The sequence below is a fragment of the Melanerpes formicivorus genome, unplaced genomic scaffold (genome assembly GCF_026170545.1).
Source record: "Melanerpes formicivorus ecotype bairdi unplaced genomic scaffold, bMelFor1.0.p_v2 SCAF_1, whole genome shotgun sequence".
In the NCBI taxonomy this organism is placed as follows: Eukaryota; Metazoa; Chordata; class Aves; order Piciformes; family Picidae; genus Melanerpes; species Melanerpes formicivorus.
The window spans coordinates 65,588,346-65,607,570 of NW_027142353.1; the positions used below are offsets into that span (position 1 = coordinate 65,588,346).

At 44.8% G+C, this 19,225-nt stretch overlaps 1 protein-coding gene across 1 annotated transcript in view; it reads right to left on the reverse strand.

Moving 5' to 3' along the window:
• MTNR1B (melatonin receptor 1B) overlaps positions 1 to 16,600 on the reverse strand; it is a 34,375-nt gene extending 17,775 nt beyond the window's left edge. The window contains exon 1 of the mRNA XM_068145731.1: positions 16,336 to 16,600. Coding sequence (XP_068001832.1) covers positions 16,336 to 16,546 — 211 coding nt within the window. The 5' untranslated portion in view covers positions 16,547 to 16,600. The remainder of the gene's footprint in view (positions 1 to 16,335) is intronic.
• Between the last annotated feature and the right edge of the window lie 2,625 nt (positions 16,601 to 19,225).

Below are 19,225 nucleotides of genomic sequence, written 5' to 3' on the forward strand. Positions count from 1 at the left end.
GGACACAGTGTTTGAATTTTACATTTTCTTTCTGTCATGATCTCTAATGTAATAGGACAATGGCATATAAAGATACCAGTGCCCTATTAGTCAAATATTTTTGCATCATCTCAACATTAGGCTTTTCTGTTTCACAGAAAGGTCTTTAAATATAGCATTTTCTGTCAGGTGCTGGTGCTGATGCAATTACAAGCATGAGAAAGTGTGCTACTTTGGTTTCTCTTTTGGAAAACTACTTTTAAGTTTCAGTTAAGGCTAGACACAGTGCTGCAGAAGATTCATGGGAGTTTACCTCCCCATTTCTTTCAGTGCCACTACACACAGAAAACACAGAGTCCTGCCAACACAAACAATTCTCTTCCAATTATTTATCCAAAAGTTATCCCCTGCTTAACAGATGTAATGCTACCAAAGGCAAACGTATTTCAAGCTTCAATTTCTTTTCCTGTTCAGTCTTTTCCATACTGGAGCAATACAAGCCTGGATAACTAGTGGCAGTAAGCAATAAAAGCTCACATCAAAGGCAAAGGAAATTTAGCATCTTTAAACATGTGCCCTCTAAAAGGCAAGCTTTTCAGAAACCATGGGCCTCCGAAGTCAGGATGAGTCAAAGCCTACCCATGCATTGTTAAGCCAGTGCTGTTTAATAGAGTTCTGCCAATCATGTCAAACAAAAATCTTTCACCAGTAGCTATGTCAAAATACAAGTATTTCACAGCAAGTTATGGTGTCATGCTGGAAATTCTTTTAAGTTGGAATGGATCTCTTGAGATCATCTCGTTCAGCTCCTCCTGCTCATGCTGAGTCAGTGAAAGCAGGCTGCATAGGACTGTATCCAATTGGGTTTTCAGTATCCCCCGAAGAGTCTTGACAAACTCTTGGGCAACACTTCCTCCAGTGTTTAATCATCCACACAGTGAAAAAAGTTTTCCTGTATTCAGTTGGAATTTCACAGGTTTTAATTTGTCCTCTACTTCTTGTCTTCTCAGTGGGTACTACTGAGAAGAGTCTGGCTGAGTCTTCTTCACTACCTCCCTTCAAGTATTTATATGTACATTAAAGTGATCCCCTGAGCTTCTCCAATATGAACTGCCACAGCTCTCTCAGCCTCACCTGATCTGGGAGATGCTCCAAGCCCCTAATCATTTCAGTGACCCTGTAATGGACTTCATTCCAGTAAGTCCAAACCTTTCTTGCACTAAGGAGCCCACAATGGGGCATAGAATTCCAGGAGTGGCTTTATCAGTGCTGAGGGGAAGGATCACCTTCCTTGGCCTGCTGGCAGCACTGATGCAAACCAGGAGGCTGTTAGCCTGCTTTGCTACAGGGATGCTTTAAAAATCATCCTTGTGATCAGTTTGTTGTCCATCAGAAACCCCAGCTCTTTTTCAGTCAAGCTGCTTTCCAGATGGATGGTTCCCAGCACATATTGGTGCCTGGGGTTATTCCTCCCCAGGTACAGGACCTTGCACTTCCCTTTGTGGAACTTTATGAGGTTCCTGTCAGACCTTTTCTCTGGTCTGTCCCTGCCTGTCTCAATGGCAGCATGACCTCCTGGAGTATCAGTCACTCCTCTCAGCTTTGTATCACCTGTGAACTTGCTGAGGGTAGGCTCTGCCACATCATTCAGGTCATGAGTGGTGAAGATAAACAGTATTGCTCCCAGTATTGACCTGTAAGGTACATCACTAGTGGCTTGCCCACCTGCTGGCCTTTGTGTCACTAATCACAACTCCTCCATGCCCAGTCATTGCTGGGTTTCAAACTACCTTACTGCCCAATTATCTAACCCCTGCTTTGTCAGTCTATGGAGATGCTACAGGAGACAGTGCCAAAACCTTTACTAAGATTGAAGTAAACGACATCCAGTGCTCTCCTCACATCCACCAAGCTAATCACTGTCATTGTAATAGGCTATCAGGTTGGTTAAGTATGATTTTACATTTGTAAGTCCATGCTGATTACTACCAACTACTTTCATGTCTTTCATGTTTTGGAAATGGTTTACAGAATTAGTTACTTCATCAGCTATTCATTACCTTATTAATGAGTCAGAAGTGGTACCTTCTTACGGCACCCTACAATTTTATTGACTGCTTGTCTTCCAACCATTAATTAAGTCAATCTTTGCTTAGGCTATGATATAATTAATCTAAAAAGTAATAGCTGAGAACAAGACACTAATTGGAAACATGTCACATACTCATAGAGGCGGAGGCTACCTGCAGGTTTGTAATCCTGTCTTGAAAATAAACTCTACCTGAAACTTCTGGAAGTGCTCTTCTGGCCTCAGTAGTACTGGCAGAGTTTGAGGGTAAAAGAAGGAGTCCATAGCTCAGTCTCATACAGTTTCCAAAGTACTTATTTCTCAGTCCTTTGCAGATTTGTTTATATTTAATGAATAAAACATTGGAGATAGGATAGGGTAGGATAGGCTATGATAGGGTAGGACAGAATCAAATCAAAATGAATAGGATAGGATAGGATAGGATAGGATAGGATAGGATAGGATAGGATAGGATAGGATAGGATAGAATAGAATAGAATAGAATAGAATAGAATAGAATAGAATAGAATAGAATAGAATAGAATAGAATCAACCAGTTTGGAAAAGACCTTAGAGAGAGTCCAGCCTATCAGCTTTGGTAGAGCTTTGAATAGTATACTTAGCTGGTTCCTGTATGAAATCTTCAGGAAAAGACATCTCTTTCCTTCAGGATGTGTACAAATCTTCCTTGTGTAAAGAGACCGACACCTGATTTTTGTGACCTCTAATCCTGTCGATAATGGAATTAAGTAATTTTGCACATAGGTGTAAAGCAGGGGCTGTTTCTCAGCAGCCAGATGCCAAACAATGCTCTTTATGTCTTTACTTATCTTGAAGCAAACCAGCATGTTTTAACAGAACATCTCTTTAATTGTTAGAAGAAAAGCTGAATAGAATTGCTGACTTACAGGAACATCTTTAAAGAGTCCCAGAGTCTACAACGCTCACGAATTTCACCATGGGCAAGATCTGGACAACACGAGTAGCTTGAACAGGCAGCACTTTAAAACAAACCCAAGACCAGCTATGCAGATAATATTTAGTAAGTAGATTATTTTTGCTTGAATACAAAGTAGGAAATAAAAATACCTGCACTGATGTAAGATCCTTTTCCCTGTCTGAACTCAAATTAAATGCTATGTGTACTGGGGTCAATGGGAAAAAAATTGCACTGGCTTCAGAATGCAAGGGCACTGAGGACTGCAGGCAGGATTTGAGCGAGTCTGAGAGACTTGAGGATGCCATTTATAGGTCTTGATCACTTTTGCTGTGCTGTATTTTACAATTCAATGCTATCTCTGAACTTATAATTAGTTAAGATAATTATATTTGCAAGTCTGATGTATTATGCAGATATTTTCCCTCTTAGCCAGACTGCTAGCTCCAGTGGCTCCGTGGGGTTCTTTTTTTTCTGACAACAATTGTTGCCCTCATTATGCAAATATGGTAATCTAAACCAACAGATGAACAGATGTTGTTATAGAGCAGAAAGAATGACAATGTTTGTGGAAGTGTCATGTAATATTGTTATAAATTTCACACAGGTATTAAAACATTGACAATGAGCCAAGTCCATAAAAAGCAGCTGGAAATAAAAATGGCAATTTTGGGGGAAGGGTTGTGGTTTTTCTAATTTCAGACACAATTTAAGCATTGTTTATTAAACAGCATAATAAAATACCTCTCTAATGAATAAATAATTAAGAAATAATCCCAGCAATCAAGATCCCAGTCGTTTGATAAATGTGTTCAGGCTTGTTATCCCTTGTCATATAGAATCATGGAATCATAGAATCAGTCATGTTTGGAGGGGACCACAAGGATCATCTAGTTCCAGCCCCCCTGCCACACCTCACACTAAATCAGGCTGGCCAGAGCCTCATCCAGCCTGGGCTTAAACACCTCCAGGGATGGGGTCCCAACCACCTCCCTGGACAACCCATTCCAGGGCTTCACCACTCTCATGCTGAAGAACTTCCTCCTCACATCCAGCCTGAATCTCCCCCTCTCCAGCTTCATTCCATTCCCCCTAGTCCTATCACTACCTGAGATCCTAAGAAGTCCCTCCCCAGCCTGCTTGTAGACCCCCTTCAGATACTGGAAGGCCACAATAAGGTCACCTCAGAGCCTTCTTGTCTCCAGAATGAATAGCCCCAAGATGTGTCTGGCCCATGAATAGCTGAAATGTCAAGAAAACACTGACTCTGTGATACTTCTCAGTCCTTATCAGTATTGAGACCAAAGTAAAGTAAACCAGAAGATCTCAAAGCACCCACTGCTGTTAAGGACAGTGGAGTTTCATCCACAGTGATCTAGACATATTTCTGTTAGCTTTTCCTGTCAGAAAATCTGGTTTGTGCCCATAGCAAGATGGGAGTTAAAAAACTAGAACAATTGCTCAGATAGTCCTTTAGGAAGATGAAAATTATCATAGCATTTCATCGTTTCTACTAAGGGAAGGATTGGCTTTGTTTTATCAGCTCAGGATAACTGCTATTTTCATATATGTTAGAGTAGAATAGAATTAGCCAGGTTAGAAAAGACCTTCGAGGTCATCGAGTCCAACCTATCACCCAACACCATCTAATCAACTAAACCATGGCACCAAGCACCCCATCCAGTATCTTCCTAAACACCTCCAGTGATGGTTACTCCACCACCTCCCTGGGCAGCACATTCCAATGGCAAATCACTCTTTCTGTGAAGAATTTCTTCCTCCCTTCAGGTAGTTGTAGATAGCAAGAAGGTCTCCTCTGAGCCTCCTCTTCTCCAGGCTAAGCAACCCCAGCTCTCCTCATAGGGCTGCGCTCCAGACCTCTCCCCATCTTTGTTGCCCTTCTCTGGACACCTTCCAGCAACTCAACATCTTTCCTAAACTGAGGGGCCCAGAACTGGACACAGAAATCAAGGTGTGGCCTAACCAGTGCTGAGTACAGGGGCAGAATGACCTCCCTGCTCCTGCTGGACACACTATTCCTGATGCAAGCCAGGACATTCTTGGGAACAGGGCAAGGTACTTGACAGTCTACATCATGGTACCAATATCTGTTTGTAAAATGTAACTTCTAAGAAGGAAATATCTGGAGCATATCCAAAGATACTGGTACTCAGAATAGGTCTGCATTGGAGTAGGAGTAGAATTTACACCTAGAGGCAGAGAATAGGTTATCAGTGATTTAATGAGATGGATGTAGTCTCCTGTAACATCCTCAATAGCATGGTTGAAGTCACAGCAGCTGAAAAAACTTGCCTTCCAAAGTGAGCTTACCTAGCTCTATGTGATATTTGGCCTCTTAACTCCCTAGCTCTATGTGGGTAGATTTGGTTTCTTAACTCTTTAGCTAATTGTGTCAATGAGTCCTTGAATTTCTTCTGCTGGTCCATCTAAGTACAGAGCTTTACCACAGGGAACTCATGCCTCATGTAGTCAGTGAATCTTGCCAAATAAACACTAGTCAGAGTCCAGGAGAGAGCTGGCAGCAAAGGGAGTTCTGGTAAGGCACACTGGAACTGCTACTAAGAGGTCTTGCTAATTTCCAGTATTGGAGGGTTTGAATTGCATATTTCAGGAAGATGAAAGGGAACTTACTCATACTCTGTGCTGAAAAAAACAAGTGTGTGACTCTGTTAGACTTGGAACTACAGAGAGCTTGGGTACAGTGTTTTAGGCAAAGCATCACAATAATATCATCCTTCGGATTTCATTTACTTAGGACACGGCTAGAGTACCAAATGAAATAGACAACATAAATATATCCTTAGACACTTCTGCTACAGATTCAAGAAAACCTTTCTATTTCTCTGTTTCAACTCAATGCTTATCATTCTATTTCCTCTAAAGATAAGCACATCAATAGCTCCATTTACCAAGTGGAACAGAATTTAGATTATATTCTAAAATAAAAATGTCTCAAAACTGATCTTGGCAGTACACTTCCTATTCACTTATCAATAAATTGATCACTTCCTTTACAGGACAATAGAAAATTATAATTGAGAGCTATCAGCCAATATGGTATTGCCAGGTGCTTCAAAGGAGAATACAAAGTACTCTATAGCTGTAGAATAACCTGCCTCAGATTGCAATTTTGGCTTAATAATTAGTTGCTTGAATTTGAATTATACCAGTTACTAATGCATTCCTTGCTTTCTCCAGTTTTTGACAGCATCAGCCATTACAGAATAGAACAGAATAGAATAGAATTGACCAGGTTGGAAAAGACCTCAGAGATCATCAAGTCCAATCTATCATCCAACACTATCTAATCAACTAAACCATGGCTTCAAGTGCCACATCCAATCCCTTCTTGAACACCCCCAATGATGGGGACTCCACCACCTCCCTGGGCAGCACATTCCAATGGCCAATTACTCTTTCTGGGAAGAACTTTCTCCTCACCTCCAGCCTAAACTTCCTCTGGTGCAGCTTGAGACTATGTCCTCTCGTTCTGGTGCTGCTTGCCTGGGAGAAGAGACCAAACCCTACCTGCCTACAACCTCCCTTCAGGTAGTTGTAGACAGCAATAAGGTCTCCCCTGAGCCTCCTCTTCTCCAGGCTAAGCAGCCCCAGCTCCCTCAGCCTCTCCTCATATGTGGCTTGTGCTCCAAACCCCTCCCCAGCCTTGTTGCCCTTCTCTGTCCAGCAACTCAACATCTTCCCTAAACTGAGGGCCCCAGAACTGGACACAGGAATCAAGGTGTGGCCTAACCAGTGCTGAGTACAGGGTCAGAATGACTCTGAACACTCAATACATTCACAGAAGTGCCAGTAGTTCTTTAAATTTACTAAATTCGTGAGTTCTACAATGTATTTAGTGTTTGAGACAGTTACTTCCATTTTAGTATTCTCCATCTCCAGATTATGCTGAACGTGTCCTTGCTCTTGTTTTATGATTCTCTAAGATGATGGGGGTGAAAGGGATGATTGTTCTCTAAGGCTATCCATTGTTTTGTATACAGTGTCGTATTAACTCATCTCCTATTGCTTTTGAAGTAGCTGTTTATCTTCTCAGGATTTCCCACGTTGCAGACTCATCCAGAAGTTATTTTTCTCCTTTTTGATGTTTCTCTACTCCTAAATGCTTCTTTCAGTCCCTTTAGGCTGATAATTTCATTATAATCTTCCTGCTTCAATAATATTTTCCAATTCTATACTCTTTAGACTTCTTTTCATTTAGAACATTCTTAGGCCTCTGAGTTCCACTTTTGTTCTTTTTCTTTCTCATTTTTTCTTGCAAAGTTTACTTCCTTTTGCTCAAGGATGTTTCTTTTGTTACTTTTCCTGATCTGCAAATCATTAATAACCATTTTTTGCTTTGTTTTTTATGTTTTTCACTATGTTCTTCTACTTTTGGAATTATTAACAGGCTAACAAAGTTAAAAGTGATATTTTATAAGTATCCTTGAAGATTTATTTTCTCATTTGGTTGCTGTTTGGACCAAGTCTCACAGAATAGACCTGGTTATGAACTTGTTCTCTTTCCTCACCAAGAAGAGAAGAGTAATTAGCAGTATGAGATGAGCCATGGGCACATGACTGAATAGTTCTAGAAGTGATGTAAAAGGACTTGGAGTATTGATCATTTGGAGGTATTCTGCAAGAATAGGTTTCATAACTTCATGGGCAGGCTTCACCTAAGCATATGGGATACCAGCTTGCAATCGAAGCTGGCAGAGTGAATAAAAAGAACTTGAAATCAAGAGATGGGAAGAGAGCCTGAGAAGGAATCATGTAGCTTCTTCATTTAGCACCCAGGACAGGGGGAATTTTGGCTTCAGGAAGGTGATAGTAACAAATATAGAAAATAGGAGCTCAAAGACTGAGGCATTTGACTGGAGTGGTAATAAAAAAAGCAGCAGTCACCAAAAGAGTGCCAAGAATCTATGCAACAAAATAGGGGATCCAAAACCAGGGAGAAATTCAAATCAAACTTTATGGCAATAAATCTGTTAGAATGGAATTACACCAATGGTCAGGGAAGAGAAATTTTAACAGAAAAGTGTGTAGTCTCCATAAGAGATCAAAAGGCAGAGGATGGTATGCTGGCAAAAGCCAAAATTACACTGGGGAGGAGTTGTAAAGACAAGGGGAATGGAGGTATGTAAACACCTGCAGCAGGATGGCATCACCTCTGGTTTGGTGAGGAAATACTAAACAGATTCAACTTGAGAACAGGACAATACATCTCATAATATGTAAAGAAGATAATAAATACATTAATGGCTGTTGAGTTCTGGACATACACCCAGTAGATTTCTTCAGCACAGAGTCTATTTGCCAACATATTCTGCCCCTTTGTTTTCATAAAGAACAAAGATATCCCTGAAGAACCTGTCACAGAAAACAATGTTCTATTGAAAGCAGATGAGATTATTATGCTTAAATTAAGTGGAAGGATAAACAAAACAGACACAACTAAGAAGGAGTTGTGCACATTTCGATAAACAAAAGAAGCTAATTAAGAGAGTGTATTGTGGAGCTTAGGGACTGGAATGTGGAGGAAGCTTGACATTTCTTCATATTAAAGATATAAAAAATATAATCTGGAGCTTGCATCTGAAAGAGAAAGAAGGGGGGGGAAGGAAAAAAAAAGAAAACAGTTCCAGATCTAGCTGGAAGAAAAGTCTCAGCAAGGATATCAGGGACAAGAAATATGGCTAAAGGGAAGAGGAAAAGCTATGTCCACCAAAGAAAACTTCTAGAGAGCATGAAGATGGATAAAATGGGAACTGACAAAAATCTTAAAGCCCTTGCCTTTGCTTTCTAAAACTAATAAAATGCCCTGTCACCACATTGACAAAAGGCAAAAGGGAAGAGGAGTCACTGGGGGAGGTGGAACCTGAAAATCAATTAAAATGGCTGCTGGTCTGCAGAAAGGTTTTGCTACAGTTTTTAATAAGGACAATAATGGTGTGCTTGAGGACAAGCCAGGCTGGCAGGTGAGGAATTATCTACAATACAGCAAAAATGTCAGAGAGACTGAATAGACTTGATGGCAGGACTGCTTAAGCATCTGTGTCTCAGAGATAGTGTCACAGGTTCTGAAAGAACAGAAAGTTACACGTGGGACCTGTACAAAGGGGCTGAACGTATTCTCTGGTCCTCACTGCCAGTATGGAAGTGCTGAGTTCACCCAGACTGTGGCAAAAAGCATGGTTCCCACATGCATCCCAAACAGCAGTTTTGCAGCTGTGGTGTTCTCATATCACAGTATCACAGTATCGCTAAGGTTGGAAGAGACCTTGAGGATCATCGAGTCCAACCTGTCACCACAGACCTCATGACTAGACCATGGCTTCAAGTGCCACATCCAATCCCCTCTTGAACACCTCCAGGGATGGTGACTCCACCACCTCCCTGGGCAGCCCATTCTAATGGCTAACGACTCTCTCTGTGAAGAACTTTCTCCTCACCTCTAGCCTAAACCTCCCCTGGTGCAGCTTGAGACTGTGTCCTCTTGTTCTGGTGCTGGTTGCCTGGGATATGTCACTGCTCATTCCCTCTTCCCTTGCTATGCTGCTGGGACAACTGCTCTTTCTTTTTGCATGAATTAATTGGATTGTAATGAGAAAACTAAAACAGTGTTGCCTCTTCTGGAAGGTTCATTTGTCTATATGTTAACATAGCCCTGGTAGTGAGGTCATGAAAAGGCTACAAGGAAGAAAGGATGGATAAATATTTGGGCTTCTTAATCTCATCTTAATTGTAGGAAAGGCTGTAGAAACAAATTAGGCATAAAAGAAAAATTGAAGATGCAGCCAAAGACAAATGGAGTAAAATTGAATGCGAGCTTATTCAAAGTGGCTGTACCAATGAATTTGATCATCATTGTTTAATAAAAGCTGGAGTTGGATTGTCTGTACCTGGGAGGTTGGTCTAGATAGATCTAGTCTTAGGAGCACATATGCTAGGTGAGCAGATAAGGCCCTCTACAGACAGATAGGAGCAGTCTTATGTTCACAAACATGGGTTATCATAGGGGACTTCTAACACACTGATTGTGTGTTGGAGTGACAACACAGCAGGGTGTAACCAATCTAAGAGGCTCTTGCAATGGATTGATGATAATTTCCTTCTCCAGCTATTAAAGGAGCCAGTGAGGAGAGATGCTGCACTGGACTGTGTTCTCACTGCCGGGGAGGAGCTGTTGGGGAATGCGAAGCCCACGGGCAGTGTTAGCTGCAAGGACCATGACATGGTAGACTTCAAGATTCTCAGGGCAGAAGGAAGACACCCAGCAAGCTCAATACCCTGTACATCAGGAAAGTAGACTTTGGTCTCTTCAGGAATCTGCTTGGTAAAGCACCATGGGATAAAGCCTTGGAGGCAAGAGTGGACCAAAAAATCTGGTTAATAATCAATCTCAGGAGCAAGGCAATAAAAGCAAGAGGAAGTCAGGCAAAAATGCCAGCAGCCTGGCATGGATGAATGAAGAGTTACTGGACAAACTCAGGAACAGAAGGTGGAAGCCAAGGACAAGTAGGGTGGGAAAGATATTGTCCAAGTAGCCAGGGACAAGGTTAAAAAAACCAAAGGCCTGGTAGAACTAAATCTGTCTGGGAATGTCAAGGGCAAACAGAAAAACTTCTATAGCTATGTCAGTGATAACAGGGAAAAGGTAGGCCCTCTCCAGAATGACCTTGGACACCTGCTTACCTGGGACATGGAGAAGGCTGAAGTACTTAATGACTTCTTTGCCCCAATCTTCTCTGTAAAGTGCTCCAGCCACAACATTTAAGTCACAGAAGGCGAAGGCAGGGACTGGAAGAATGAACCACCATCCACTGTAGGAGAAGATCAATCTCAAGACCATCCAAGGAGCCTGAAGGTTTATATGCCCATGGTACCTTCCAACCAAACCCATTCTGTGATTCTGTATTCCCTATCAAATTTAGAAATGGAGCTTGACACATTACAAGAAAAATGACTTCTGACTTTGTATGCTGACTTCTCACCTAAATGTAGGTGACTACATTGAGATAGCCTCATTTGATTCTATTTGGTTTTAGTGGGAAAAATTAAACCATCTTATGTACCAAATCATGCCATCTCCATGTAAATATCAAAAGTAACTTACATTAACTAAGCCCTGAAAATGCTTATTTTTCTACATTGATTATCAAGGGATCCCAAGGGAGGAAGTTCAGAATCAAGTTATCTCCATTGTAGTCTTCTAAGATATGAATTCTATCTCAGGAGACAACTGTCCCCTGCCCCAGTGGACAGTAATAATAGCATGGGTAGAGTAAAGAAGAGAAAGAAAACCAGTGTGGCCAAAGAAGAATAACTGAAAATTACATATAACAAAGTAGAAAACATACCCTTGGCTGTACTAGAGAAATATGAAGGGAAGGCTATGGAAAGGGAAACAGCATGGACAATGAGTACAAGATTTGGTTATATTGGCAAACACGCTAATTTAGTAGACAAATGAGTACCAAGATTACAATTCCATGTGCAGGAACATTTAATTTGCCAACTTTGGGAAGTCTTGTGCATCTCTGCAGTTGGAACTTCATGTGCAAATACACCCATGTTCTTGCAGGTAGAAGAAGCCTAAATATTTATTTAGCTGTTGTTGTAACAGCACCTTGCCATTGAAATGGAAATCAGGGTCTCCTCGTGATGTGTTAGCTGCTACATACAGAACAGTAGTGGAGAGAGTGAAGAGGATTGACACAACGCACTAAAAATATCACCTTCTCCTAATGTACTCTTTGGCAGTGGACCAAGGCTAATATTAGGCCTTCTGCCAAGAGTCAAAGGCTCCCAAGTCCTCACCACTCTTGAGTTAAAGTGTCTAATTCTCACTTCTCACTGATTTTATGCTGGCTTGAGGACAAATGAAATACAAATGGGGTTGCTTTATCTCCCTTCTATTCAAGATGCCTTGCCAGCTCCCACCTTCTCAAGTGCTCCTTTACTTGATTTTTACCCCAGCCCCTAACAATTACAGCTATTGCTCTACAAATGTATCCTGAAATTCTTAAAGGCAGTTAGTGGTTTTGATTGACTTGATGCACCTTCAGGGTACCTGAACACGCAGCAGTTGTTGTTGAGCACATGTAAACATCAGCACTTCCAAAGTCGAACGCATTAAAAGCTGCCCTCAGCTGGGTGTGCTTAACTGAAGACACTTAAAATTATTAGTAACTTTTGAGAATTCAGAGCACACTTGACATTTCAAAGACAAGCTAATTTATTTTGTTATTTCCATAAACAAATTAGAAATGATAAAAGCATTCATTTCTGTAGATTAAATCAGTTTTAGAGATTAGAAGCTGCTCAGCCTCTCACAGGAAGATTGAGTGCCGTCATGTACAGAGACAAGCATGTTGATTCATACCAATTATGCTATGCATTTCTTGGAAAAGCCTCCATAAATTTCCCCTCCCCCTCCAACCCCAAATTTAAACGTGGGAAAGAGGCTTCTGTAGGCTAAGAAACAATCCTTCTGTTGAAAGGTTGGCAAAATTCCCACTGTTTCAGAAGTGAATGAGCAATCTCTAAAAGCACCAATGCTACCCACTCTCCATTTCTCTCCTGCTGAACACAATACTTACCAACACGAAGGCTAAAGGGTCATTTCAATTTACTCCAGACTCGTGTCTCATCTTATATATCAGTATTAAAATAGATTTGCTTTTGATCATGCTTTAATTTTATGGAGTGTGATACACAATTACATTGTTGGCAATTATCAGCTGTCTCTGTATAACCTAGCACAGAATAGTGTTGATAAATCCTGGAAATGTGCTAAGGCCTTGTTTTGATTTCTGAAGGGAAAAATCTGTACCAGAAGTGGGCAGAGCTGTGTAAGTTATTCCTCAGACACCTGTGGCTTGTCTGAAGTCCCAAACTCTCACCCTTAACCAAGAAAATCTTTCATTACCTTCTTTGAAGAGAATTGAGCATTCATGTTGCTGTAGCTCTTCCTTTCCCTTTTGGAAACTTTCTCTTTTTGAACTCCCTATCTCTTGTTTCTATTTTTCCACTAGCTTCATCTTGACACACCTTATTACAAGTTGCACTCCTTTCATGACATTTATCCTCACCATTTCACTTTCTACCACATCTATGCCCTTTGCTCTTTGCTCAGAAAGGAACACTTCTAAATCCACTTGCTTGCCCATCTTTCTTTCTTGGAGATTAAGGGCTCCTAACCACTGCCTTAGTTTTCCACCACCTTCCCATTCCCTCCTTCACTCCCTCCAGCTTGCAATCCTCTTCCACTCCACTTGCCCCTTAAGAAACTGTATCTGGAAAGATCTCTATGGACAGTTACAAAACTATCCTCTGTCTCACCCTGATAGAAAATTAAGAACTGGGAATTTAAAAGATACTTAATCTTACAAAGATTATGCAGAAGGAACTGCCTGTAATTCTTCACAGTACATACCAAATATGAAGGGATTCTTGGGACTGGGTCAGTGACATCACATTAAGGATGATCACAGAATCACAGAATTTCAGGGGCTGGAAGGGACTTCCAAAGATCATCTAGTCCAACCTCCCTGCCAGAGCAGGATCACCTACACCAGATTACACAGAAACACATCAAGGTGAGTTTTGAATATCTCCAGAGAAGGAGACTCCACAACTCCCCTGGGCAGCCTGTTCTAGGGCTCTGTCACCCTCACAGTGAAAAAATTTTCCCTCATATTTACATGAAACTTCCTATGCCTCAAATTCCATCTATTGCCTCTTGTCCTGTCATTGGGCACAACTGAGAAGAGCCTGGCTCCATCTGCTCAAGCCTCACCCTTTACATAAACATAGTTTCATAGTTTCATAGTTTCATTCAGGGTTGGAAGGGACCACAAGGATCATCTAGTTCCAACCCCCCTGCCATGGGCAGGGACACCCCACACTACATCAGGTTGGCCAGAGCCTCATCCAGCCTGGTCTTAAACACCCCCAGGGATGGGGCCTCAGTCTCCTCTTCTCCAAGCTAAAGAGCCCCAGGTCCCTCAGTCTCTCCCCATACAGAAGATGTTCCACTCCCTTAATCGTCTCGTGGATCTGCGCTGGACTCTTTCAAGTAGTTCACTGTCTTTCTTGAACTGAGGGGCCTCAGAGTAGAGGGGGAGGAGAACCTCTCTTGACCTACTGGTCACACCCCTTCTAATCCATCCCAGAATTGCATTGGCCTTCCTGACCACAAGAGCACATTGCTGGCTCATTACATCCACCCCAGGTCCCTTTTGCCATCACTACTCTCCAGCAGGTCCATCCTCAACCTATACTGGTGCATGGAGCTGTTCCTTCCCCGGTGCAAGACTGTGTTTGCCCTTGCTGAAATTCATCAAGTTTCTTCAAATGATCCTAGGAGGACATCAGCTAGATTAATTTTAATTAGATAAGAAGACCACATCTTATTGCAAAGGTCTTTGATCACTATCTTGAAACTTTCTCTTCTACTGCAAACCCTCCCGTCGATGTCGTTTGGGCTCACGAAGCGGTTCAGAAGAAGCCTCTCTCCTGCTCCCCCTTCGGCCGCGGCGTCCAGCGACGCGCTCGCTCCTCCAGGAACGCGCTTTCCCCGGCGCCGAGGGACCCGGGAGGGCGCTGGTGACACCCGCGGGGAGCCGAGGGAGAGAGCTCCCGCCGCGGCGGCGCGCCCGGCACCGCTCCACCGTCAGGTCCTGCCGCTGGCTCGGCGGCCACGGCCCCCGACCAGGAAACGAGAGCTCCGGTCCCGGCCCTGCTGGCTGCCGGGGGATGGCGCCTTCCTCGGCCCCCTCGGCAGGGGGTAAAGCTTTACCGACCTCCATGCGGCTTTGCTACTGTAGGTAGCGGCTTGGCTCTTTTAAATGTACTGCCCCAGTACAGCCCAGTGGACTGCGCCTGCTGTCCCCAGCAGCTCCCTTCCAGTCTCTACCCTAGCTCACCCGAGCCGCACTTCCAGACGTTCTCAGGTTCGGCGCTGCTCCGTGGGGTGTGATCCCACGTAAATGGGACCCGCCGGCATCCTTCACATGCTGTGTAATGATTAGGGAAAAGGAAGCTCCATAAACTGCTGCTGTTCCCAAGCATCATTTAACTTAAGGGCGAATGAGTGCCTGCCTCCAGTTAGGAGGAGCACTGTTCACTGCGTATGAAACACGACAGCGCTCGGACAGGGACACCCGTTAAACAAAACCACATAACAAGCAAACCCTACCCAGGCCACACAAGCCCGCAGTTCTCCTTCCCCTCGGTGAGGAAGTGCCCCGCCACCTGTCGGGTGTGGAGCCGGACCAACACGGTGGTTTACTCCGAGCTGAGGACGCTGTGCTTCTGACTTCCCTCAGCTTTCAGCAAAGTTTTGTGGACTCGGATTAAAGGAGACTTGTCGATACTACAAGAATTTTAGTAGATACACCACTATTTCGGGGGAAAACAACTTATACTGCACCGGTACCCGAAAGTCTCCGACCTCTGCGCATCAGGCAACTACCAGCAGACTGCAGCCGACTGCATGAGCAGGGCGAGTGGGGAGAGGGTGTCCGCACACAGTGGGACATGCGCGCATCAGGTAAGAAGCTGGCTGGAGAGAGGCGCAGTTGTTGCTATCTAGAGTTTCGTAGTTTGAGACACGTGTAACTAGCCCGGCAAAGATGAGAAGGCAAGTTAAGTTTAGCAAACAAAACACGCAGCGCCACATTTTAGCACACACAAAGAAAAACAACTACAGACATGATTCAATAAAAACAGCCCACTTTATTCGCGGCTTTCTGGTTGAAGGGTATTCGGTGAGGAGAGAAGAAAGACGGTATCGTGCAGGGCTGTTGTGAACTCTGGTGAAGACTCCGGAGCGCTGCTGAGCCGCTTCCCCACACGCGCAGCACTTCGTCCTCAGGCGTACTCTTAAGCAAGTTTTAAAGTTCCTTCTTTCTTCCCCTGGTTTTGGGCACGCTCTTTGTCTCCAGTACCGGCACCGATTCCCCTTATCAGTATTTCCACAGAGACTACATAATACCTCTTTAGAGGCACTTAATGACCTGCATTTTGCCTTCCAGGGCCAGGGGAAGGGCGCAGAAGCCAAGGGGAGCTCAGGGGCAGCGAACTAGCAAGGACTGCCACAGGACTGAGCGTTTGGAGAGAGGTCCCTGCACACGGGATAGAGCAAGCACCGATAGAGGGGGACGCTGTTGTCCCCTGCTGTTAGCAGGTGGCCCGCCTGGACTCCAAAAGCGGACTGGTCTCCTCAGGGTAGCTAGAAGCGGAGACCAGGGAGCCCCTGGGGCTCTAGGAGCTCCTTACCGCCTGTTGCCGCCTAGGCGGGTGCCGGGGCTAGAGCCCTTACCTGAGTTCCTGAGCTTGCGGTTCTTGAAGACGGAGATGATGACCAGCAGGTTGCCCAAGATGTCCACCACGGTGGTGAAGATCAGCACGCTGGAGAGCACCGGCACTACCCAGGCGGGCCGCGGGGCGCCCGCCGCCTCCCTCTCCGCCAAACCGAAGCGGCCTCGCCCGCCCGGATCGCAGCAGTTCCTCAGGGAGCCATTCTCCAGCATCGCTGACACCCAGCGCTGCGCTCCGGCGGCGCCCACGCGAGAACCTGCCGCGGCCCCAGCGGCACCGCAGCGACTGGCTGTGCGGGAGGGCGGGAAGGCTTTTAACGGCCGCGCCGGGCGCCATGCCCCGCCCGCTGCCCGCCGCCGTGCCCCTCCCGCTGCCCGCCGCCGTGCCCCTCCCGCTGCCCGTAGAGCTGCCGGGGCGGGGCTGGGTCCGGGTCTGAGGGTAGGGGCGGTGTTGGGGGCAGGACTGGGGGCAAGGCCAGGATTGGCGTCCCCCGAGGCGACACGGGACAGCCCGAGGGCGGGCACTTCGCGGGGCACCGCCCCAATGCGCGGCTCCCGTGGGAGGAGGTGGGGGTGGTTGTCGTGGAGAAGGGGATTGTCGGGTGGTGGGAGAGCACCCGAGCGCTGCTGAGGGGAAGCGCCCACGGGCAGCGGAGGCGGCGGCCGAACTCGGTCATCCCCAGTGACGGCTTGCGTGGTTGGAGAGCCCGGGGGGGCGGCCGCCGGGGGCGGGGCGGCGGCAAGGCAGCTCTCGGCTCCCTCGGCGCTTTTCCCGTGGCAGCCCCCGACCGCCCCCGCCTGCAGCCGCCTGCCAGCCGCCGGGCTCGGTCGGAAGCCTCCGCCTTCCGCGGCGGGGAAACTTGAAGATTGTTGGGGGGTTTTGGGTTTGGTTTGGTTTGGTTTTGCCCCGAGGCTCTATCCACTGTGTCCAGTACAGCACAAGGCCAGGAACCCGCTTTCCCCTCGCTGCCTGCGGACGCTCGATGCATCCGGACTGGCGTCTCTAATACATTCCTTCCTTTAGTATGGGCTACACATCTGAAAAGGTTTTATTTACTCGTATACTGCCGTGGCTTTGTGTTTCTTGTTGGAGCTAAGCAGTCTGTCCGGACTAAGAACGTCTCCGTAGGGAGGTGACTGCAAAAGCCCCGGGCAGGACATGTCCTAAACAAGGGTCGGCTGGTGCGTTTCAGAGGTTTTTCCATTCCGGCTGCAGGAGCAGCAAGAGGGCATCGATGGACCTCACTCTGAAACTGATTTTGAAACACACAGTATAATTTGGGTTCCCGCAGAAGCCATATGCTCATTTGCATTAAATAAATAAGGCACATTTGACAGAGGACAGACCCCACCGGTCTCTGTGCTTGGCTTCCAGCACGGCTGGCACAATTACTGGTGTATTAGTGGGGCCACACAGCATATGCTGACAATTAGGGCTGTTTACAGCAGGCATAACTCAGACGGGTTTTGTGTCCTGCTTTTCAGGCCAGCCAGACCACAATGGATCATTGCACTGCTTCCAGGTTTTGCCCCACTTTGGACAATGATGCAGGAGCTACATCTGCAGGCGAGGCTACTGAGTAGCTGTCCTTAATGTCTGTTGAAGAGAGAGGAAAGTAGGCCCCTTAGTTTTTCATGAATTGAATCTTGAGATAGTCTGCCTTGTTAATGTGGATAAATGGCTAAGTTTCTGCCCTTTCTAATAGCAAATTATTATGGCACACTACTTTGAGACTTAACCTCTACACAAATGTGCACTGGTGTAATCAAAATACTACAAATTACTGTATGGATGTCTTTTTCCATAGTAGTATAGTTTGTTGTTGTTCATCTTTGATGTATTCCTGATTTAATTTTAGATATACTAAAGTAGACTTGTCTGGAATTAACATAGTAATGTGCACGTGGGTTTTTTTTTTGCACCAGTCTTACTCAACACCAATTTTAAAAACAATCTCAGTTGCTTTCTGTCTAATGTAGGCAATGTGGAAAGCATCCTTGTCAAACTACAGAACTACAGATGGAGTTATCACAGCTTCATGGCTGTGAAGGACTATCTTTGGAGAATTACCTCTCCTGAATAGTTATTTTGCAGTTCCACCCTGGGAATGCAATGATTGCACACTTGACAGAACAGGATGGTTCATGATGGAAGCAAAAGTTTACTTGATTCCTTCTCCTTCTCCTTCTCCTTCTCCTTCTCCTTCTCCTTCTCCTTCTCCTTCTCCTTCTCCTTCTCCTTCTCCTTCTCTTTCTTTCTCTTTCTGTTCTTCTCCCTCTCTTCCCCTTCTCTCTTCCCCTTCTCTCTTTCCCTTTCCCTTTCCCTTTCCCTTTCTCCTTTCCCTTTCCCTTTTCCCTTTCCCCTTCCCTTCCCCCTTCCCTTCCCTTCCCCCTTCCCTTCCCTTCCCTTCCCTTCCCTTCCCTTCCCTTCCCTTCCCTTCCCTTCCCTTCCCTTCCCTTCCCTTCCCTTCCTTCCCTTCCCTTCCCTTCCCTTCCCTTCCCTTCCTTCCCTTCCCTTTCCCTTCCCTTCCCTTCCCTTCCCTTCCCTTCCCTTCCCTTCCCTTCCCTTCCCTTCCCTTCCCTTCCCTTCCCTTCCCTTCTCCTTCTCTTCCCTTCCCTTCCCTTTTCCTTTCTTTTCTTTTCTTCTTTTACTTTCTTTTCTTTTCTCTTTTCTTTTTCTTTTCTTTTCTTTTCTTTTCTCTTTTCTTTTCTTTTCTTTTCTTTTCTTTTCTTTTCTTTTCTTTTCTTTTCTTTTCTTTTCTTTTCTTTTCTTTTCTTTTCTTTTCTTTTCTTTTCTTTTCTTTTCTTTTCTTTTCTTTTCTTTTCTTTTCTTTTCTTTTCTTTTCTTTTCTTTTCTTTTCTTTTCTCTTCCCCAGAAATTTAAAGGAAGTT